The following is a 23,853-nucleotide window of genomic DNA, read 5'->3' on the forward strand; positions in this document are numbered from 1 at the left end:
AGTGCGATGCTAACATTCGGGTCGGCCTACAAAAATACATCATCGCTGCAGCTCTCTGTTCTCATGCAGCAACGTTCTCTTCAATTTAAGAGACAAAAATAAGATGTTTATTATTAATGTCCCCCTAAACACTATATAAGGGCAGGTGCTATGCCGTGTGCAAATACTTATGAAACATCACAAGTAGTTAAGTTACTGTTAAATTAACTAAAATAAATAACTTGATTTCGATACTGGAAAACCACACAATATCGTCCAAGGTTTGAAGCTTTTAATGTCGAAATTAGGATCTAAAGACCAATCATATTTATTTTATTTAACTATTATTATTACAATGACTCTAAAACATATCATAATATTCATGTGTTTTTGTGTGTTCTTTAAATTTAAAACGTACGTTTCCTTGCGAACTTCTGGACCGTGAAAATAAGAGATTTATTTTTCTCATCTTGGTGTTTTCGACCAATTTTAGAATTTGGAGAAAAGCAAAAAACTATAAAACGTTGGTGAATCCCCAAAATCCACGGGGGCTAAGAAAAAAGGAACACATTGTGGATACGAACAAAAGAAAGAGGACATTTGTTTTCATGTTGTTTCCTGAACCACAAATGACTTGAGGGCTACTTCCAACAATCGGAAAAGCAATCCACCGATCAGAGCTTTGCGAGTGATGGAGAACTGGGACGCCATCTTCCTACGGAGCGAGTTACATTCAGGAAAAATGGGAGTCGTAGAAATTGCCACAAAATTGGCAACAAGAATAAATGAGATTGACGTAGCTCTACGGGGACAAATGTTTGTAATAGAAACATAAATTACTTTAATCCTCTCAGACTTCTCTTGGGACCTCCACAGGTTGGGAACTGCTGATCAAAACAACCAGCATGAACCACTTTAAAGGGACAGTTCAGCCAAAAATAAACTATAAACTATAAACACAAGCCTCTCGTCCACTTCCTCTTGATGTTTCCGGCACTCGACACCTCACACGAAACAATCTAGATGGATGAACAGCATAAATCGTTCACATTTTGCGGTGAACTGTCCCTTTAAATTTGCCTCACAGAGCTTTGATTAAGTTTTCAGGTATTTTAGATCATTTTGCAGCTCATAAATAGTGATAAAACGACTTATTTCCCACTAATGTGTGTTCAGATCTGCAGCTTCCTACTCATCTAATAGCACCTGGTTTCACAGTGGATCAACAAGCACTGAGCTTCAGTTATTCAAGCTGGAGAGACAGGAAGGCAGAGATGGACACCTCAGACACAGCAACAATGAATGAGGAAACAATTATCACTAAAAGCATTTGTTTTGTGTTACGTTAGCTATGTTTGTGTATTATCTTGCATCGGATCTGTCTTCAAAACGGCAACATTGAACGGCTTCGTAACGGCATGAGTTCCAGTGGATCAGCTGTATGTCAGGTGATTTTAAAAAGCACACTTCCCATTCAACACGCCATTCAAGCTGCACACAGAGAGACGGGGAGACGGAGGGCGAGACGAGTCAGAAAAGGGAAGAGTGTGCATCGGCAGGAGCGAGGGTGAGGAAGGAGGACGCCTGGAGAGCCCTGCTACACTGGGCTGTGGTCCGGAGAAGCGCGCGCGGCCGCCACCGCCACGCACTCGGCGGCCGAGTCCTTGGTCCTGCGAAGGCCCGCGTACAGCCGGTCCCCCAGGTGAGCAGTCAGTTTGTCCGTGAGCTCTGCTGTGATGGTCTGCGGGCCGTAGCCCGAGGAGTCGGGCGGCTGAGGGGAGGAACGCTCGTCCGGCGGCTCGGGAGGGAACGCGGCTTGTTTGCCGTCCTCCTGAGGGTCTTGAAGCTCACCCGAGTGCCAAAGAGGCGGCGGGGAAGAGGAGGCGCTGTCCTCCTCGTCTCTGACGGCGACGCCCCGCCCCCCGCCCTTGGTGGCCGGCTCTACCTTCGGAGCGCCGGGAGCACCGCCGGGCCCCTCGCCGGTCTCCTCGTCGGGCGCACTGACGATGCGGGGGAGCGTGCTGTGGTAGCTGGCGTCCAGCGGGTAGTTCACGCTGTCGCCCCTTCTGAGCGGCGCCCGCAGCCGGTCGAAAGAGGACTGGAAGTGTCTGACGCCCGGGTCGCTCCACTGCTTGTGGCGCTGCCACTGCTTGCGGAGGTGGACCCGGGACCGGTGCTTCTTCAGCGGCGACTCCTGCTGGTCGAACTGAGGGTCGTGGCGGAGAAACTCGTGGAAGAGGGCGTCCGTCTTCTCGTCGATGCTGTAGTCGCGCCGGTGCAGAGCCGGCGCCGGAGGCGGAGGCTGCGCGGCCTCCCGAGGCGCGTGCGTCTGGCCGTACGGGACCCAGCTGCGTGAGCCGGCACCTGTTTCTATGGAAACTCCCCCGCTGGCGCCCAGCAGCATCTCGTCCTCCAGCTCCTCCTCGAAGAGATGAGACTCAAAGCTCTCGCCGACGGTGCCGGTTCGCCCCTCGTTGGTAAAGTGGTGCCGCTTCTCGTGGGCCGTTCTGTCCTTCGGGCTGCCGCTCCCAAACAGTCGCAGGTCCTCCGGCCCGCGGCACGGGACCTCTATCGACGTGTAGCCGCTGTCCATCTGCAGCAGTTTGCGGTTCCCCGATTCCCCGTCGCTGCCGCCCCGCTCGGAATCTGTGCTTTTCTGTTTCCTCTTCCTTCCCTCCGTCGCCACCAAGCGCTCATCCGTACGCATGGAGACGTCCTTGTCGTCCTCTCCGCCGTCCGCCTCGTCCCCTAAATCCTGGGACGGGTCGCCGGGCAGCCCTCCTCTTTCCGTCTCCGCGCGCCCGCCCAGCGAACACACGCTCTCGGCGTCGCTGCAGACGGAGTTGCGGTCGGTGTTGCCGCTCTGGTCGAAGGCGGCGTATTGTTCCAGTGTCGCGCGTAGGCTCCATATGTCTTTGTAAAGGGACTGGGGGTCCTGGGGATCTGGGGGGTCTGCACCTTCCCTTCTTGCCAGGGACAGTGCTTCGTCTTGGGGATCAGGGGACAGGCCAATTACCCCTGGTCCTCCGTGGCTGCAGCTGGGCTCCACCATCACCTCTACCTCTACCCTGTAGCGTTCACACAGGTGTGGAGGGACGAGATAAGACATGAGAAATAGTTAGGAGAGAAGGAAGGGGAGGGAACACACGGACACGCAAAACAAGCGTCAGTGTCAGAGCATTTACCTGAAGCACACATTCATCTGACACGTGGCTGTGTTCACACTGCACAGAATGGTTTTCATGACTCGCAAATGGCTGCTTGTTGCATGTCCTGAATCTGAATTTAGCTGAGTACCGGTGCCATGCCGTGCTCGAAAACTCCCAGGAAATCTCCTGCATTTATTTTCATCAGCAAATTTTAAAGAAGGCATACTGTAAAGGAACACGGCTGGAGCGCGGCGGCTTCCAGGAAATTGCTTTTGTTTTCAACAACAAACATCAGCAAACATAGACAGGGAATATTGATTTTTGTTTAATCTAATAGTCAGCGATGTAGATTCTACTCTGGGAGATTGGTTATTTGTGTTTATAAGCTAGCATTGGGGCGGAATCTGCGTTGCTATAATTGCAAACTTAAAATAAATAATCGCAGCCACCCCTTGCCCTTTTGTGGATATTATCGGACCATGTCAGCGGTGGAATGGTTTCCTATGCCAGAATAAACCCCGCGTCCCGATTCTCCACTTCACTCTCCGAAAAAGAACAGAAAAGAAAAGTGCACTCTGGGAATCCCCTACATCTCGCTCCAAATGGTGGGAGTGGTTCTTGTTTACTGGGATCTCATTACATGCAAATCATATTTATTTACACAGTAGTACGGAGCATCTTTGGTTTTGATTGAATTAAATGGGATAGAAAAGAGGACCGTTTTAAAACCTCCTTTTCAATATTTTTTTCCCAATGATTTACAGTTTCATTTCAAATTTAATTATATCCCCTTTGTGTCATAAAAGCACACTTTTATTGTCGAGCAAAAGTGGTGAAGAATCGGGACTTCGGAGGCGTCTCTCACTGTACAACATTACCACACGGTTTCTAGCTACAGGAAAGAAAAATGAGTGCAAGGCAGCAAAGCAGTGAACGAGATGAATGGCAAGGGAATTAAAGATACCTGCCGAGGGAGGGGGGCGGTGTGGAAGGAGGCGAGAGGAGGCGTGTCGCCGGGTGGCTGGGGCCGTAGGCGCTGTCCCGGGTGCGGGCGAAGTACTGGATGAGGTCTATGTGGTGCGCGTCGTTGTCGTCCTGGTCCATGCTCTCGCTGGCGGCTCGCTGCCGCTGGAACTGCCTCCTCTTGGGAGAGCCTGGCGCGCAACAGACACGGGGGGGGGGGGGGGGGGGGGCAGTGAGCGGGCCGGAGGGAAGAGACACTTAGTTCAGGAGAAAGTCTCCATCAGGTGTCGAGGGTTCTGAGGGGATTTTGTGCGATCTTTTTTTTCCCCTTGGTTCCCCCGGTAGGATCGAAGGACTGAGTGTGTGTGTGTGTGTGTGTGTGTGTGTGTGTGTGTGTGTGTGTGTGTGGGATCGACAGGGACGGTTTACACAGGGGCTCAAATTGACTTGGAAGACCAAACTATACGTCACTGAGCCATCTGTCCTGTAGGTGTCTGTGTGTGTGTGTGTGTGTGTGTGTGTGTGTGTGTGTGTGTATTTCAGAGTCTTAGCATGGCGTCTCACAGTTGGTTGCTGGAGCCCCCTGCTTAACTGTTGTCTGTTCGAAACGAGGGAATATTGCCAGAAATACTAAATAAATAGAAGAAAATACTTCATACCACTTTATTTTCCTCGGTTGCACCTCCCTGCTGCATGGGCGCCGACTGTTTCTAAAAAATGTGAATATCTATCTCATCTATACCGAGGATCCATTACCTCTGGTGTCCAGACTGGAGGCTCTCTGGCTGCTGTCCAGCTTCCACTTCTTGATCTTGAAGTAGGGACTGGCCCCCTCCAGGCTGGCATGGCGCCGCAGTTTAGTGAAGAACTGCAGCACGGGGCCCTGGCTTCCCGCGCCGCCGCCAGCATGAGGGGCCCCGTCTCCGATGCCGACGCTGCTGCCTCGGCCCCGGGGCCCCGCGCCCATCATCTCGATCTGAGACGGAGAGGAAACGTGGTCAGACAGGAAACCCAGCCAAGACTGGTGGCGTGTGTTTAATCCCTTTTGACAGTGATGTTCCACACAGGCTTCCTTGTTTACCCATCAACCATCACTCTTGTCGGCCCTCCCTCAGGCTCCGTGACCCTTCTCAAGTCCTCATGCGTGACTCACCGGTTGACTGGCCGCTTGCCGTAGTGAGTGACTATCGTCGGTAAATTCACCGCTCTGCAAATGATTGACTCAACACACTTCTTACGCGCTGCATTTTCCCAAAACACGAGCTCTTACAGGTAACTTGTATGCACACTCACAGTGCTTTGTGAGATATTTGCACGATTTAAAATGCTTTTTCCGGAAGAGAATCGCCGTGTGGCGTGCCGATCTCAAATAAATATTCACCGTCACTTGCATGCATAATATTTGACAGCAGTTTGGGGGCCGACTTACGGAGCTGGAGACGGGCTCTTTAGCGCCCAGGGCCATAGTGGCGTCCACCACAGAGTTGAGAGCGTCTCCAGGGAGGGCGCAGCTGGGATTGACACTCAGGCTGGTCAACGCTGTTTGTGGCAGAGGGCACAGCATCGGCTGAAGGGAAGCACACACACAGAAACATAATTACCCCTCAATGTGCACGGCCCGTTGAGATGAGAGATCTCTGATCCTGGTACTTTCTAATTAACCCCAGTCAAGACAAAACGATGCACCAGGACTGAAAGCGGGTTAAAGGTCGTCGTCACCTGGAAGATGGAAATGGTCGACCTGGCGACAGGGCGCGTCGTCATGGCGACGCTGTTCTCAGCCGAGTCGCACTCATGGATAGTGACTATCTTGAGGCCCGGGGGAGGGATGTGGAGGTGTGTGAGCCGGGCGTTCTTCAGGTGGTGGAAGTCGCCCTCGGTCAGCGTGTACCTAGAGAGAACGACAGTTAGAGAAGACATGTCACGCTCATTTTCAGGTCCGGGCGGGTATTTCTACTAGATGTTTACTTTGATGTTTGTAAAACACTTTATAGTTACCCTTTTGTACCTCTGGACCTGCATTCTCTCTAATGGCCATCAGGGGGCGACCTACCATTAATTTATTTATTACCTCAGTAAACATGGTAAACTCTTTCTCGTTTTTTGGTCTCACTTGCTACTTTCAAGTCTTCCTCAATTCAGCATGATGTTCATTTAGAAAATCTTAGTCCCATTTAGGGTAAAACAGACATTAAAGCAGGGTATGCTTCAGGGCGGGGCTACCTTGTGATCGACAGGCCGCTACCACAGCTGTATACCGTCTCCTTTCTCTCATCCGCAGTCCAAATATGGTAACTTCTGTTCTCTAATTCAACCAAGATGGCGGTGGCCAAAATGCCAAATTTGAGTCTTCAAAAAGTCTGTGCCCCCTTATAATATACCTTCTATCTATGGAGTAAACCTGTATTCACCTGAAATGCTCCGTTTTAGCGCCTGTCTCTTTAAGAGCCCCTCCCTATAAAAAAGCCAAGTCTGCTCTGATTGATCAGTGCTTCCAGGTTCCTTAACGAAGTCCATACGGCTTCTTAATACGTTTTTATACCTTCACAGTATCTTTATAGCTTCTTAATCTCACTTTCTACAATGTGTCCTCTTTAAATACAAAGCAACAAAACAGGTGAGTCACTCTGGATAAGTTAAAAACCGTGACGCTTGCACAAACAGCCATGGGGAGCTGTCGGATGCAGACCCATCAGAGTTGCACTGGTTTCTACATTTAGCCACACAGAATAATTCCTTTTGAAGTATTTGCACATCGGGCCCCTGGCTTTAAGAGAAAAGCAGGGTACTGAAATAATGAGAAGGGGTGAGACCTCTTGGTGTCGTCAGCACGCTTAATGCATTCTGGATTCATTCTTAACCCTAAGCTAACATAGAAGAGCGACACCGTTAGCTAGATGAGGGGATGCTTTGATCACAGAGAGAAAGTGCACGGACGTCAATATGCGTCTTTGCCAATGTGTGCCTCTGTGTCCGCCGGCTCTCTAACCTGCGGCCCTTCTCCTGCGCCTTCTTGCCATGATCGAAGAGCGCGGCCTCGTTGAAGGAGACGCGGCGGCCCATGGTGCCCGTGGAGAGGAAGCGCTCGGTCTCCTGGTTGTGAGAGCTGGCCATCGACAGGCAGTCGGACTCGTCCACCCTGATGGTGATTTCTACCGGAGACCCGAGAGGAAAGAGACTTAAGGTTATTGTTACCGTTACTCAGAATGTACAGCCATGCTAGTGCTCCCTGCTCCAGACTGAAACCTCTCACATTCATGGTCCCCTGAGGGTGAAGCCTTGTGACTTTTCACTTTTCGACCAAACACCCACAAAACACTAAAACTAAGATGGTGAACATTTGTCATGCCAAGCTTTAGCATGCTAGCATGCTAGCAGTACAGCCTCAGCTGCAAGCACGATCTTCGGACTCTTAGTTGCATCAAAAAGGGATTCATAGATTCTAAGATCAGTTCTAATTAGTTATCAAAACTATAGGTTTAAATTGAATTAAGTTGTAATAAATGTAATAATTGTAATAACTGTATGTTTTAAGGAAATTAGCGTAAGTGTTGGCTCTGTGTGTATGCTATTAATGCTAACGAGGAGTAAGCTAACATAATTATAATTGTTGTGCCTTTGTACACAGCTCTTACATTGTTTTTTGGAATTTATCAATAAATTTGAAATCATCAGTCAAGTGCAGGACCATCTTTGGGAGGGTTATGCTACAAATCCAGTATTTTAAATTAAGCAAAGCTCTGTTGCCCAATTAAAAACTAATCATTAGTAAATCCAGGTGTAAACCAAAATTAAAGAGTTTAATCAATATGGATATGTTTGCTTAATCAAATTAAAATAAATATATATATATATAAATTTGTTCTTTTTTTTGGACCAAGTAAGTGAGCTATAAAAAAGGGGCGGAAACCTTTAATTTTCGGCTGCTCTGTATTCCTAAACAAATCGTTACATTGTTGGTAACTAGCTAGCTAAAGAGGCAGTTAGTTAGATAACGTTACTCCTTTGAGAAAAACTTGTTGGCCAAATTAATGGAGCAATATGGCCAAATAATAAAATATATAGAACTGTTTCACCAATATTTCTGTTCAGCTCTGTTACAGCTTCCTTGCTAAAATGATATCTTAAGAGAAATTCAACAGCAACATCATAAAACTCAATTGGGTTGTCCCTCAACTTTCTTTGAGAAACTGGATTATTAGTTTTAGAGTTTGGTGCAACATGATTTAAAATTGAACCATGATCTAATCAGGTTAGGAAATAATCCTTGTTGGTGCTCAAGCTCTACTATTGCTTTTCCACATTTTGTATGTATAGGTACAGCTCTTCCTAGTGTTGTATTTGTGCTTCCCCGGTGAGATGGGGGTTCAGGGCGCCAACCACGAACCACAATGTCCAATGTTCAGTTCCAGTTCTAGCTCTTTCAACTGTGTACTGAAGTGATAACACACCCTCCGAAATAAATATTTTAAAAGGTCTGAAGTGAAGCATCAGATGTTCAGACACCTCTGGAGGATGAGTATGGTAATGTGGCAAACTGCTGACTGAAAAACTAAACAAAAAGCCTTACAAAAGCAAGTTTGGTGCCAAACTGAAGCTTCGCTTTTTAATAAGTAATTTTGCATCCGAGACGTTCGCCGGGCCCCAAAATGTCAAACTGCGTTACAGGAGTGGCGCAGCTGCTTAAACTAATTGGGTCGAGATCACAATATTTTAATGGAAAAGACATTACACATTTTGTGCTGACGCGCTAAAAATATCCCCACTTCCATCAATCCAATCCCTCCATCTCCCAGCCTGGCCGTCTCCATTACGCCTCCCTCGACTCGCCTCTTTCATCCGCTCCCTCTTTGTCCATTTCTCTCTTACCATGGGTGGGCTGAGGCTCCTCCACGTAGGTGGTGTTGGTTTTCTCGGGGTCATCGCTGGCCCTGGGGGCAAACAGAAACACTCAAGATCGATGCCGTGACGGGATTCCCCCCGAGGTCCAACCCCACGGACCCCGGCAGTACAAGGCTTTCCCATCAGCTGCGTTGCTGTTAAAAAAAACCTATAAGGACTATAAAGCCTCGGGCACGGGACTGGATGTCTAAATGTCTGCTTGGCCCGGCTGCATTAGCAATGAGGGCCTCAAACACTGCCGGAAACTTGATAACCCTCGAGGGCCGGAGGAGCTCTTGGATTGATAAAGCATGGTTGCTTTATTGAATTGTACGCTTCCACTCATCTTTAAGGGAACAGAGAGAAGACACAGTAAAGGTCACGTGGTTTAGGGGACGAGGCATGCGCACTTCTTTCAGTACCTTCTGTGAACCCCTTTAGCTTCACGCTAGCTTCTTCCTGCCCAGAGTTTACATTATGAGGCGGAAAACCAGAAACTGAAAGCTCCTCCCAGACAGTCCTCTCCTTCTGATTTCTTTGTGCAGAGATACGGGTTGCATGTGTGTGTGTGTGTGTGTGTGTGTGTTGTGTGTGTGTGTGGGTGTGTGAATTGACTTGAGGGATTTCTCCATCCACACAGATCTGTGCTTCTTCTTGTCTTTCATTTCCTCTGTGGCTCCCGCTTCCTAATCTCGCATCGGTGCCCTGTGTGTGTGTGTATTCCCCGTGCACACACACACACACACACACACACACACACACACACACACACAGGGCACCGATGCGAGATTAATCACCGCCGATGGCTGCTATGAAATCTCATTACACTCATCATTTGTACCAGTCTGCCCGACTCTCCCGGCTCTGCCTCCTGCGAGCCTCGCCTTTCCTTTCCCTCTGTGCTCTCCGTTTATCTGCATCTAGCTGGTGCGCTCTCGTAAATTCAAGTGTACTTGATGATGCGTGATGCGGTGGAGAGGGACAAAGCGTCCGGAGGGGGACAGTCAAACAGCTGACATGTCTCATGAGTGAATGCACTATGTTGTCCTGAGTTAACATGTCTCTCTTTGGGGGTTGCATAATGTTTTCTACCGTCCTACCGCAACACAGCTTTAGATGATTTCATTTGTTTAATGGGTCGCTGCGTCGTCTGTTAGATGCTTTGGGAGGAGCAAACCGGACCATTCCACAGGAAGTTGTTTGCTTTTGTTTTCCCAACTGAAAGAGCCTTATCTATTATGCACGTTTACAGCCCTGTTTACACGCACAACAGAACTGCATCGGGGGAATAACATTTACAGGGGAACGTATTTCGGCGTGGGTTACATTCGCTTTTGTCGCATCGCACAAATAAGCGTCACGTAAGAAGTTTTGACCTGATTTTTTTTTTGTGGCATCGCACCTGACACAGCATGGCCCTCCTCGACAGCAGCGACGGAAGGCGAGGAGGAAGATGAAGATGAAGATCACGGTTCCTACCAGGAAGAAGGAGAGGATCACCAGGAGGAGCCTGTGGCCATCCTGCTGCTCTTCTTCGGCCACGAACGGGATCTCCTGGGAGACGAGCAGAAGGGCAAAGGTGGATACCGGTACATCATTAGAGACACCTGTTCTGGTGCTCTATGACCAGTCCCATGTCTGCATACGCAGCTTTATTTCCCTGGACCGACAGGTCTGTTAACTGGTGAGTGGACAACTCTGTTTAATGAGTAGGCAGTGAGGGGAAGTGAAGTAGATTCAACAGGAAGAGAGGTCGCTGTCGTCCTCAGTTTAAAAGGGATAACGCATAAGAAAAGCAAAAAGCTTCCCACATGAGCATCAACTGATATCCTCATGAGCGGTAGAAACATGTCCACTCTCCACTCAAAGAGTCAAAATGTTCTTTTTCTAAAAGCCTCAATTAGAATTATGACACAATGCGTGAGTATGCTGCTTTCCATTAGGACGGTTTTCAACTTGAACTCGGAAAGTCGGATGAACTCCACCAACCTCGTCCACAGAATCCAACATGGCTGCTGCGTGCATCAGCAGAATTATTATTTATTAGCACTTCATTTGTGTCTCGTTAAATCCGTCATACATACAGTGCTGTCTAACTTCTTTCTACCTGCGGATATGATGCTAAGGTGCTTGTACAAGCTAAATACTGTTTACTGTGTACTGGAAGTACAACTCATTCTCAGCTACGACTTCCGAGGTAAATGGAATGCAGCTTTAGCCCATTCATAAAATATATATAAATATATATATGTATATATACAGAGTTGTTTTTCAGTTTAGATCCTGACAAAGGGACATCAGCATGCCATTCATATTGTTAGTCTTTTTATTTAAGGAAATGTCATACTCATTTCTCAACTCCACTCCATCTTTTAAGGTGTTTTTAATGTAAAGTTATTTTGAGTCCCTTAAATTAGTAACAAATGGGAAGAAGAAATGTTTTTCTGTCACCAAATAATTCCTCCTTTTAATTATTTTTTTCTATTCATTGTTAGAATGTGACTATTATTCATACCTTTCGCACATTGTTCTAATTGTTTTAAATATAAGTTGAAAAAAATGCTTTTTATGTCAAATGTATCGGTCGTGCCTTAAATAAAATTGTCAACATTTTTGTTTTTTAAGTATCCTAGACATGTAGTCAGAGAAAAGTCTGATTTGGCCGCCTCACTGTGCAGCTGTTTAACCTTCCCAGCAACAGCAAGCAGCTTAACAGATAGATTCAGATCCACCGGCTGGCCGACCTGCATAGAGTGAATCTATAAATGCAACAGTGAAATGAATCAATAAATGCCGGAGCTGTTAACCTGTCTACGGTGCAGCTCAGCTATGGGAAGCTCTCACAGGGAGGACTGCAGCTGAGTGGATTAAGCTCACAAGGAGGCTCTGTGGTGCCAAAGATAATTTAGTTTTGTTTGGATGAGCATGTTTCGACGGAGGAGGACGCCTTAAAATCTCTCCTCCTTTATTTATTGACAAAACTTGATTGAATCCACCGCTTGAGCTCCCACATAAGTAGATGACGATGAAGCCGCGTCCTTCACTGATCTACCATCCCGACCAAGAACATATATTTCGTCAATATTATTTTTGTGAGTGGCAGGAAGCGTTCATCGGTACATTTTGCGTTAGCGTTAGCGTTAGTCCATTATTGATTATTGCTTACAGCAAACAGGTGTTCAGCGCTCACAGCTAGCGGTTAGCTAGCAAGCACTTTTTACTGCAGAAAGCCTAACTTGATTTATTAAGATATGAATCAGTGAATGAGTAAATAAATACATGGTTACTGAAAATAACACAGACATAATACATGAATAACTTCTTAGTCATGTCAGTACATTTTTATTGAGCAAGATGTATGTTTTTCTTGACACAATAAGCTTCCTCTTAGCCGTATAAATATTGGGGAATTCATATATTACTTGAATTTCTTATTAAATGAACCATCTTCTTGATTTATTCATTTCCTTTAATAAGTTGAATTTGTGCTTTTTTTTATATCCAAATTTACAAGCAAAAAAAAGGGTCTCCCTTGTTCCTCTGTGCAGATTCAGGCGGAAGAGAAAGATAAACGGTTTAAATAAAATGATAGACGGCAGCACGAGTGGGAGAGCGGAGAACAACAGCGCGCCTTGTTCTCTCGTAGAGGACCAGCGTGGCGTGACGACCAACGCTGTGTAAAGAAAACAGAGGACCCTACAGGGATCTCAAGAGTGTGCCGAACTCTCCGAGGGAGAACGCACAGCAAGTGTTGATGAGCGCTGGACTCCGACGTCACGTGTTAATTTCTCTGAGAGGGGAAATTAAAACTGATTAGATCAGAGATTTAATTATGTCAGGTCCCGGTCAGGATGTTCTCTATTAGCCCGTCAATGGGCCAGGAGAGCATATGAGGGGAAGCTATGGTTCTGGTGGTGAGCTGGACACAACACACACACAACACACACACACACAGGAAGTTTGGGAATAAGCTGGTGACGAAAGGCAGACTTACTGTGGAGTTTTCTGGTAGGATGTTCCAGACGGTAGACTCATAGCTCATGGTCCAGGCCAACTAGAGAGTCCCCCTGAGAGATAACACACACACACACACACACACATGCAGAGGAAATGACTGTTACCAGAGCTGGTCATCAAAACATGAAGTCAGCCAGCAGAGATCCTGCTTTGTAACAGTTGTGTTAATATGCTCATGGATCCGTAACACAACCCTTCTCTGAGTTCACAAGAATAACACACGGCAGTGATTGACGTCTGATGATTCATAACACGCAGTTTGATGCGATAGACGCTTTCGAAACACATCATCTCACGGCCGTAAAAACATTGGAGCAGAAAACAAATATGCATGTGTGTGTCTGTGTGTGTGTGCGTGTGTGTGTGTGCGTGCGTTCAGTGTGTGCTTGTGCGCATGTGTCGAATCCCACGGAAGATGCAAATGCCAGCATCTCGGCTGCAAATCATCACCCGTAAATTCCATATCAGCCTGTAGGCTCTTTACCTACCTCCCACACACACACACACACACACACACACACACACACACACACACACACACACACACACACGCACACACACACACACAGCCAGAGAGAAACACCAGCTCTCACTAAACGCTGGCTCTAGCGGCTCAGTTCCACTACCGCTGCTGCTATGTGTTTGCTCCTACACATCATAGCCATTAATACAGCTACTGCTGCACCAAACGCCCCTCACACACACACACACACGCACACACAGACACACACACCCTGGATAGAGCTACTCACCCAGCAGGGTAGAAGCAACATGCCAGCAGCACTCAGCGCTCTTTGCTCTCCTGCCAGTCGCTGCAGCACTCTCAACTTCAGCACCACAACCTGCAAGCTGCTGCCAAGCTGTTTGCTTCCAACATGTCTACCTCCCTGATCCACCGTCCACGCATGAATAAAACAAAAAAAAACAAAAAAATACATTTACGGGAAACACACATCAGACTGTGACCATGCAGCATGCTTCCCTTTGCCTCGATGTACCACATCCTGCTTTCTACCAGCCCAGCGTCTTACCCTGATGGAGGGCAGTGCGCAGCAGCAGCAGCTCTGGATATGTGTGTGTGTGAGTGTGTGTATGTGTGTGTGTGTGTGTGTGTGTGTGTGTGTGTGTGTGTGTGTGTGTGTGTGTCAGGCTGTGGCTCAGGAGTCTCCTCCTCGGTTCCCTTGCTGCATCCTCAGCCACCTCAGCCCAACCAGCCGACCTGAGCCCCTCACCTCGGGGTTGGTCCACCGGGCCTCAGGGCGGCAGTGGTGCACGATTTTGGTTAAATTTTCATCCTGGGTAAATAAGTTTGTCGTTACATAAGTGCACCTTTAAAAAAAGATCACTTGACAGGCATCCCTGTACAGTCTGTGTCAGTGGTGATGAGATATATATATATATATATATATATATATATATATATATATATATCCTCTGCTGCTAGGCGTGAAGACATATAAGGATACATAATTTGGAGAAGAATAAAGACGAAGTGAGCATTGGGAATCAATGCAGCCTGGTACTTGTTGGGGTTTCCACCCCGGAGGATTGCTCTCTTGCCGGCTCGCCTGCGCAGATGGTGAGCCGCGGGGTCCCAGCAGAGGCACATCCCGTCATGCTTAACAACATTTCGGTCTATCCATGCCAGCTGCATTACTGCTGTATATGTGCTGGGTATCGGTTTCGCTTCGAGTGGCTTTTTTTTATATACAAAATTTCGCCCCACGATAACGAAACCTCCGAGGAACAACATGTGGATGTGATGGTTCATTTTGGACAGTGTAATAACCTGTTAGAAATGGTAACGAAAACAACTGTTGCACACAAGAAAACGTCCTGTTTTTGTATTGCTTGGCACACATATCCCCACCACCCCTCCTTCCCGGAACAAAATAATGAGCTTCGTCTCTGGCAGCTGTTTCCTCATGGAGGTTTGGCTGATAAGATCGTTTGCAAAGAAGACAGAAAATCACGTCACATGTACGACGGTGAACTTAAGACAAATCATAATAAAAGCAGAAATACATGGATGGAAAAAGCAGCCACACTCCGAGGTTAATAATACAATATGCCATCTTGATATTTCACACAGGCGCTCATGATTTCCATCAGTCCGGTGGCAGCGACAGAGAAGGTAGAGCTCACGACTTGAATAGGTTGCGCGAGGAGCAGCAAGGCATGCGGCAAAAAAAAAAGAAAAGAAAAAGCAAAAGGGAGCACTCACCTACTCAACTGGCCGTGGTCCATGCAGGATCGGAGCGGGGCAAAGCCAATAAACACGAAACTCCTCTGTGGACACTTTAATGTGGATTTTTAAAGCTAAAACTATTTATGAATGAAACCCCACCGTTTAAGACACGCCCACCACCCCAGTGAGAGGCGCGCACCACGTGACGCGAGGAGCGAGGTAAAGATGAGTGATTGAAGGGTTTCTCCAAATGAGCGCGAGGCTCAGTCGGTGTCTCAGTGACTGTAAACTATGTCTCCTAGTTATTTATAACGCATTTTAACACTCTTTCTTGTGTTGTCTTCTTTTATTGATTAGGTGTATACTTGTGAGCGAAATGGTGAAGCATTGAGTTCAGAAGTCTGCGTGTGTGTGCGTGTGTGCGTGTGCGTGTGCGTGTGTGTGTGTGTGTGTGTGTGTGTGTGTGTGTGTGTGCCATTTAAGTGGCATACAAAAGAACAAACAACTCCCAAACCAAACGAAGTGGGCCCCTATCTGTTGCCTCTGCAGCATTTAACACATCGCCTTGGCGCCATCTACTGGTGACGTGAGCTCAGTAGTTTCATACACGACAAACAATGTACATTATTTGTTGCCAAATGGGCTACTCTTACCCAAATGTTGCTCAACCTTTTTCACGTGTTAAATTAAACCCTGCGAGAAAACTCAAATTCAGTTCACATACATACTTTGCATGTTGCAGTATCTATTGTTTACATTTAATTTGCTTAATTAATTAATACACTCTGCGGCTGTAAATATATTTCATTCCAGTTGTATTCTATTCTTTTGTGTATATTTATATATATATATATATATATATATATATATATATATATATATATATATATATATATATATATATACGTTTATATTTTACTTTATTTTTATTTTATTTTATTTGTATATCTTTCATCCCTGTTGCTGTTATATATTTTATCTTTTATCTTGTGTGTTTATTTGTATCTTCAAATTGCTACTATGACAAGAAATTTCCCCTTGGGGATTAATAAAGTATATATATATATGAAAGTATTTCCGAAACAGACACTGTTTGGTTTGTGCGTTAAACTTAAAATAAAAAATAAAATATAATACTTTTGTTTAATATGTTGCGAAAAAAACAGAGAATTGACTCCTTAAATTCTCAAATAATCCACAATAAAAACTGTGTTAATCTCTCTAAACGTGTTTTTTTTTCTAGACTACACTACCCTGCATGCTTTGCGCCACCATAAAGCTTTGTGGGTAGGTTACCAACGTCCTTGTCCTTCCGAGCGCACACTGACTGCCTTCACGCAATAGGGGCTCGAGGATCTCTGTCATTCCCTTCAACTTTAAATTAAAAACAGTCACATTTTCGGACATGATGGCAGCCAGATTTCTCCGCCGCTCCCTCCCCGTGCTGAGGCAGGCTCGCTCCTACGCCGAGGCCGCCTCCGGTGCCCCGCAGATGTCCTTCACTTTCGCCACCCCGACGCAGGTAGCTCGCTCACGTCAACCCGAGGCTTCTCGGGCCCTGGCTAGCTTAGACGGCTAACTGTGTTTCTTGTTGAAATGCACCCCTCGAAATGTGCAGAAAACGCCTCGTTTTTGAGGTGTTGTACTAATACCGGCGTTTGGACTCATTGCCACGCGGACTAGTACATTTCGTGCACGCAGACTGTTCGTGTCCTGAAGGTGTAAGATGTAGCTTAGCTTGTGTTAAGCTAGCTGTCATTCACTGTCTTTGACCAGGGTTTACTTTGCGAAACGATATTACTCTTTTCCGATTCAATAACTGTGTGAATATTTTTGCAAATGTATGTTCTTAGTTTAATATTAACTCTATTATGAAGAGGTCATTTAGCAGCAGTGCGTTTAATGCTCTCTAACCTTGAGGTTCATGTCTCTTGACTACATTCAGCCCACTGTTCCACTGAAGCTCCACTTCCACACAGAGCTGCAGGTTTACTTCACATGCTGCTGCAGACCTGATTTATTTGATCCAGTAAAAAATTAAAAAGTAAAAACATTATAAACACAAAATGTTTTTGCATTATTTTGCATACAAAGTCAGATGACAGTGAGTAGTTGTATCACTGTTTTAAACTCTACATTTTGGCAGCTGTGTCCGTGATCAGTCACTATTTCTTCATGTCAGTGAATGCATCTCTCCATCTCCTGCCTCCACTCGCCAGGTGTTCTTCAACGGGGCCAGCGTGAAACAGGTAGACGTGCCCACGCTCACTGGCGCGTTCGGTATCCTTCCTGCCCACGTGCCCACCCTGCAGGTGCTCCGGCCCGGTGTTGTGACGGTCTTCAGCGAGGACGGCTCCGCTGCCAAATTCTTTGGTGAGATTTTACTCTCCTAAAACAATTGTGACTGAATGAGGTCAGTTTACCTGCTGGGCCCTTAACCTAATTTTCCTGCTGGTAAAATGAAAAATACATTCCTTTTGATGCCTCCAAACAGGAGTAGGTAGATAATAGCCCATACTACTTTATTACACATTATTAAAAAATAAACCAAAATGTCAGATCACTACTTCTTACATATTCTTACACGAGTTACTATGTTGATGTTTATGCTTTTCAATTTGCCTCTCCGCTCAATAATAATACTTTGATTTTATATAGTGCTTTTCTGAATACTCAAAGATGCTTTACATAGGAATCATTCACCCACTGATGAGAGAAACTACCATGCAAGGTGCCACATCAGGACTATCTAACATTCATACACCCTAGGCGCAACTCCAGGAGCAATTCAGGGTTAAGTGTCTTGCTCAAGGACACATCGACATGGGCTGGCGGAGCCGGGGATCGAACCACCGATCCTCTAATTGAAGGACGACCCTGCTCACCACTGAGCCACAGTCGCCCAACATTCTCAAATGTCTAACATCTGCTCTGACTCGTCATTAAAGATCTTAGTGATGAGTCAGTTTAGAGATCATCACATATTTTTCCCCACATTCTGGCTTGAAAAGCTGAAACATGATACATGGCCTTTTTTATTCCGTATGCGAAACAAAGTTATTCACAGCTGATTTTGCTATTGAATAGCTTTGACATCCACATGGATTTGACACTGTTTCTGTGTTTCAGACTCAAAGAAGCTGTAGTTATGTAATGCTAACAAAAAAATCCTAGTTTCTTTGTGAAATCATTTAATTCCTCCATTTCTCCCCAAACAAATTCAACAGTAGATGTCGATTAAACACAGAATTTAGAACGAATACACACATAGATGAACAAACCCTCGATAGAGTGCCCTGTGGACCAGAAGCTAGTCTGAGAGTGAGGCAGGAGATCCTGGCTCTATAATGCACATTGCATCATTAATTATGACTGTATGTTGGCATGTGTAGTTACCCTGTTGTGTGTGTGTGTACGCAGTGAGCAGTGGGTCAGTAACAGTCAACGCTGATTCTTCGGTGCAACTGCTAGTTGAAGAGGCTGCATCTTTGGACCAGCTGGACATTGCTGTGAGTATAATGTCAACATCACGCCACTCGCATACAAACTGAGCGGCATCTGCGCTAATGTTGGACAGAAGGACCATAAATACCACCAGATAATTAGAATGCGTTTAATGTTTTTATTTGTGTTAGTGTAAACCAACACTTTCAATGTCCCTTTTTAAAAATGTATCTACATTTTTGATCTATCAAAATTAAATGAATTTATAAAAATATAATATTATAGAGTTCTGTGTACCGTTTTTGACATTATCCATATCTTTCAACATTACCTGCACTACTGAGTGTTAGCTTATTGTGTAGCTTACTTTAAGCCACACACACAGGAGGACTTTATAAGGACTGAGTCATAGTAAAACAGTTTGCATTGTAGATTTTGGGGGAGAAGCACGAGTTCCTATGCAGCCTTTTATCCATGAAATTTTGCATTGTTTAAACATGAGAGGGTAAAGACCTTTCAGCTTGGGTTATCCCATAAGTCACCTCTGTGTCAGGGAAGTAGTCACAGGGCTCAACAGTAATGGTTGCCACTGGCATTACTCGTATTTCCTATACCAGGAGTTAAGGGTGGACACGTTAACTGAAAACACTAAAGATTAAAATACTGTAAAGTATCACATAAAACACAGACTACAACAAATAATGTTTGGCAACCATAATAATACTTGTCCCATTTTATTATTTAGCTGACGTATAACTGCATGGTATCTCAACTACTCAAAATATAACTGGATTGAAAATGGCTCCCGTGTTTTCAGTTTCGGCTGATGCGTGGTTGTCGGCACGGCAACCGCTTTTAAATGTTAGCGCTGAGCCTTGAGTAGTCATCGAAGTGGAGCAGCTAAATATAGTTACATGCTGCATCATGTACGAGAACATCACAATGGAAAAAAATTAATGCAGAAAAGTAGGAGAGAACCCAATAAAATGAATCCAGTTAAAAAAGAAGCCACAATTCTTGACAAAGTCTCAACACGAGTTCCACAGAAGTGGTAGTTAATGCAGAGTTAAATGATGGATTATATTGTACAGGTGATCTTTGCTCTGTGCAACACTGTATTTACCTTTTTTGTATATTCCATTTGAACTAATGGTAGTGGCATTGATCCCTGTTTAATGGGTTATGATGATCCAGTACTACATATTTTGAATGAGGAAGTAGCCATAAATGCATGTTTTGGGTTAACCCAATTTCACTTTTGATTTCCTTTTTGTTCTATTGCATTTGTAACATACCTTTTAATGATTTCATAGCGTTTTTTTTGTGGCTAGTGTTTTAAATAGACTTTAAATTGCTCCTAACCTTTGCTTCACAAAACCAGCGGTGATCTAGCAGCAATTATCCCCGAGCCCTGAGCAGCCGTCGGCTCTAAGCTTTGATTTCACTGCGGACGTGGGCAAACAAAAAGATTAATTTCTCCTTTTTTAATATTATTATTATTGTGTATGTGTTAAGTTTACACCTGCAGGGTTTGGTGAGTATCTTCCCTTCAAAGGTGCAAACTACACAGAGATTAGTTGTCAACACACTTGCATGCTGTTTTGTAAAAGAGATATCTTCGTCACGTGTGAAATAATTGAAGCTGTCTCACTCGCATCTAGCGGGGTTAAAGTCTCGTGTGGGGTCAGTCAATTCTTTATGGATCTTTTAGCTGAATGACATTTGTGTGATTGGTGTCCATATCCAATTTGTGGAGGTCCGCGGTAATTACTCTCATTTTGATCCTCTCTGCTGATGAGCACCTCCCAGCCGATGATTATCCATCTGATCAGCGTTGCGGTTGGACCCCGATGTTGAGCCCTTGTTTAAATGTCATTCTTGTTAATGCTAGGCTGCGTTATTATGCACTCGCCGCCGAGCTGTCTGTCTTTGACCTTGGGCAGTGCCAGTGTCACTGTCGAGTTGACTCTGTGGCAGTAAATTAGTTATTTTTCCCTCATTGTCCTTCGCTCTGCGGAGAAAATGCACATGGGGCCCACGCTGTTAATAAGGAGGGAAAGGTCAGTCACTGTTGAGTTATAGCAGATGTGTCAAATCCCCACTGGGAGACCTTTAACTCCCAGCTATGTTTGGCATTTCTCGTTTCTAATCACTACCGTGACAAATGGAGCTTTCATAGCAAAGAGGCAGCGGGGATTTTGTCTGCTCGTCTTTAGTCCCCACTTTTGACTCGTCGTCGCTCAGCCTCGCCTTTCTGACTTTCCCATCACAGTTGGCACCGGTTAAGGTTGAGCTTAGTGGATGTTTTTTTTACTGAATTACCAGGATAATCCGCCTGGATGAGGCGTTTGTGGCTACGTCTAGACTGCAGGCAAATCCAATTTGATTCTCAAATCGGATCTGTAAGGCGGACTGTCCGCATTGTCATTTGCAAGTGATCGTATTTGCGTGTCCAGGCATCGGCGATCTCTTTGCATGTGGTCCCGGCGTAGGTGTCAGGAACTACGTGGTCGCGCAGATGACGCGGCTTTCCAACGAGGAAGCATTCGCCCTCGGCGCAATTGCAGGTTGCCGGTGCAGAACCCGAGCGTAAAGTAAAAGTACCAGCAGACCATTTATTAGTTGTTTTCCTGCGATGCGGCTGCTTAGAATCGCAATTCAAACCTGGAGATCCAATATGCAAAAAAGTGCATGTCATGTGTTTTTTTTTATTTTTATTATTGTTGTTTCTACATTTTTCTAAAATCAATCTGGATGTGCCCACCAAAAAAAAAACGGTGCTGACAGTCAAAAGAACTAAATTGTGGGCCTTATCGTTTGCCTTCCTGTTCTCATTGTTGCACTTTCTATTTTTTAGGCTGCCAGGGCCAACCTGGAGAAGGCCCAGTCCGAAATGGCGGCCACGTCTGACGAGGCGGCGAGGGCGGCAGTTCAGATCAGCGTAGAGGCCAACGAGGCCCTGGTCAAGGCTCTGGAGTAAACCTGTGGTACGACATCTCAGCTTTCTGCACACAATCCGCTCATCAGAGACATGTCCTGCTAGTTAGTTTAACCCAACAGCAGAATGACGCATGTGCTCACAGTTGTTAATGGAGTTGAAAATGGAAATATTGACAAGTTACAGGTCGTTTTCATTGTGTTAAGTAGCTCAAACTGAGTCGCTGTGTTTCTTTCCTCCCCTTCTCTAGGTAATCTTTTCTGTTTCTTTGATGGAAAGTAATGGTCCATCTGTGTTTCCAGCTACGTCACATTAGTGTCCAGAAGATTCCATGCTTGCTTTGTACAGTGGATGAATTAAAAAATAAATTTATTTGGAAATACCTGCTGGTGTTTTTCTTTCAACCTGTCCCTCTCCTGCTACTTAATGAGGATCATACGTAGTATTATTCATACACAAAGACAACTGCGTCCAATTGACTTGTGCCAAATTATAAAATTCATAATCGGACCCATGTGGCACATGAGTAAAGCCAATCAGCACGACTTCTAGCAGTCACACACGCTCTCTTCAGGAAGCTCCTCTCATTAAGCAGACTTGGCCACGGGAAGTAAACACAAACATATAAGCAACTTCTGTGCCAGTTTGTTTGGCGTGTAGTGAAGGTTTCTGCCTCTTGGGGGCAGCAGATGTCCGCTGTATTCTGAATTTCAGATTTCAGAGTCCCATTTCTATTCTGCTTCTCCTCGAAACCACAGTTTCAGGGAAGGAACTCCCACTGTATTTGTCATTAAAAACCACTGATTTCCTTCGGGGCAACTCCTTTTAAAAAGGAGGATCCTCTTTATGAATGATCTGCTCTGCTTACTCACTTTTAATGTTGCATGCCCACTTGTGGGCAGGAGTTATTTGGAACTCTCGGCCCCTGCCTTGATTTAAATGAGCTGGCAGCGCTCGTTTGTTATGAGCGATGACCTCAGGCCTCGGCCACAAAGCCAGGAAAAGTCCTCCGCTGGCCGCCCTGTGGAAAGCAAAGCCTTTTTTTCTTCTTCATAATCACAGGTTTCAGCTCAGACTCCAGGAGGCGCTGACCTCATTCACGTGCCGCCTCGAGGCTCTCGGAGCTCAGCGCGCGACCGGTTGATTCTGAATGTCAGCGCTCCTCGAGGGGCCTTCAGCAAGCGCAAGTACAGTGGAGGTATCGGTGTTTACACAGAATGTAGGCTCTCGTGACTGCTACTTGTGTTTTTTCTCCAAGCAGCATTATCTGTTTCATGACCGTTGGAAATATCCTTTTCCATTGACGGCACGTGCTGTGCAGACTTGCAGGCCGCGACTTGGCTCAGCATCCATAAAAAAAAATTAAAAAGAACTGCTTCTCAACACCTTTCACACATCCTGCTCTCTGTTCTCCTTTCCAGTCTGTCTGTCTCTTTCATCAAACCCTTCTAGCCCCAGCTGCACACACACACACACACACACACTCACTCATCAGTCAGCCCTCGAGGGGCCTGGAGATGTGAGTCACACTTCAGACGGACCAGATGAAACGGCCCTGTCAAAACCACCACTTCTTTTATCCAGATTTATGATACGGGATGTTGAAACCGAGCGCTGCTCCATTCTCTTCCTCCGCCACTCCCGCTGAAAGGGCAGGGGGCGGAAAGTGACCGGGTGCGCTCCATTCGCTCTGTTTGAGAGCTCAGTCGGGCGGCTGAAACGAGAGAGTGCAGTGACTTCCAAGAGGAGGAAGTCTGCTGAGTGTGTGTGGAACATCTAGATGCTGTACTTCGGTGGAGGTGTACTGTCACAGAGGGCTTTTTTTAGGTTTTATTTCTGTGACAAGTGAATCACTAAATTCATCTTTTTCCTCTCCGCTGCTTTCCACCCAGAACTGCCTCAGCCGCACATCCTAATGAAGCGAATGTCTCATGGACTCCGGGGCGCTGAAGTGCTGCTCTCTGATATAGAAGCGATAACGTGCCGTGCATCGATATAGGAGGACGAGGGTCCAAGGAGTGGCCCTCGCTCGAGAGCCACTCGTTGGTGTTTCAGGGCTCCTGAGGCCGGCTTGTAATAAGTCACTCTCTATCTAGCGTGGAAGGCCGCGTATCGTAATTAAAGGACCGCACGGCCTGAATAACACGGTGTGCGCGATGACAAAGGTGTCATCTTTAAATGGTGCTCCAACGCCAAGCGACTCCCAGCTTTGTGAGCGCCTCACTGGGCTATATTTTCTGAGTCAGGAATTCATGACCGGCCCGAGTGAATCATCACCGTTCAGGATGATGTCA

At 45.9% G+C, this 23,853-nt stretch overlaps 2 protein-coding genes across 2 annotated transcripts; one reads left to right on the forward strand and one right to left on the reverse strand.

Moving 5' to 3' along the window:
• Nucleotides 1-1,576: 1,576 nt before the first annotated feature.
• On the reverse strand, nucleotides 1,577-13,014 carry cbarpb (CACN subunit beta associated regulatory protein b; the record flags this gene model as incomplete). The annotated part of the gene is made up of 9 exons (XM_079220674.1): nucleotides 1,577-3,047; nucleotides 4,093-4,282; nucleotides 4,848-5,067; nucleotides 5,521-5,658; nucleotides 5,811-5,982; nucleotides 7,081-7,243; nucleotides 8,961-9,022; nucleotides 10,375-10,526; nucleotides 12,967-13,014. 9 exons carry the CDS (start codon nucleotides 13,012-13,014, stop codon nucleotides 1,577-1,579), a joined length of 2,616 nt encoding a protein of 871 aa, XP_079076800.1.
• A 3,480-nt stretch (nucleotides 13,015-16,494) lies between these two features.
• Nucleotides 16,495-21,941, forward strand: atp5f1d (ATP synthase F1 subunit delta). Its single transcript, XM_079220680.1, has 5 exons — nucleotides 16,495-16,699; nucleotides 17,397-17,550; nucleotides 18,598-18,686; nucleotides 21,479-21,608; nucleotides 21,810-21,941. The coding sequence occupies exons 1-4, from the start codon at nucleotides 16,583-16,585 to the stop codon at nucleotides 21,599-21,601; spliced, it is 483 nt and encodes a 160-aa protein (XP_079076806.1). The 5' UTR covers nucleotides 16,495-16,582; the 3' UTR covers nucleotides 21,602-21,608; nucleotides 21,810-21,941.
• Nucleotides 21,942-23,853: the final 1,912 nt, after the last annotated feature.

This window comes from Taurulus bubalis, assembly GCF_910589615.1.
Source record: "Taurulus bubalis genome assembly, chromosome: 7".
Lineage (NCBI taxonomy): Eukaryota > Metazoa > Chordata > Actinopteri > Perciformes > Cottidae > Taurulus > Taurulus bubalis.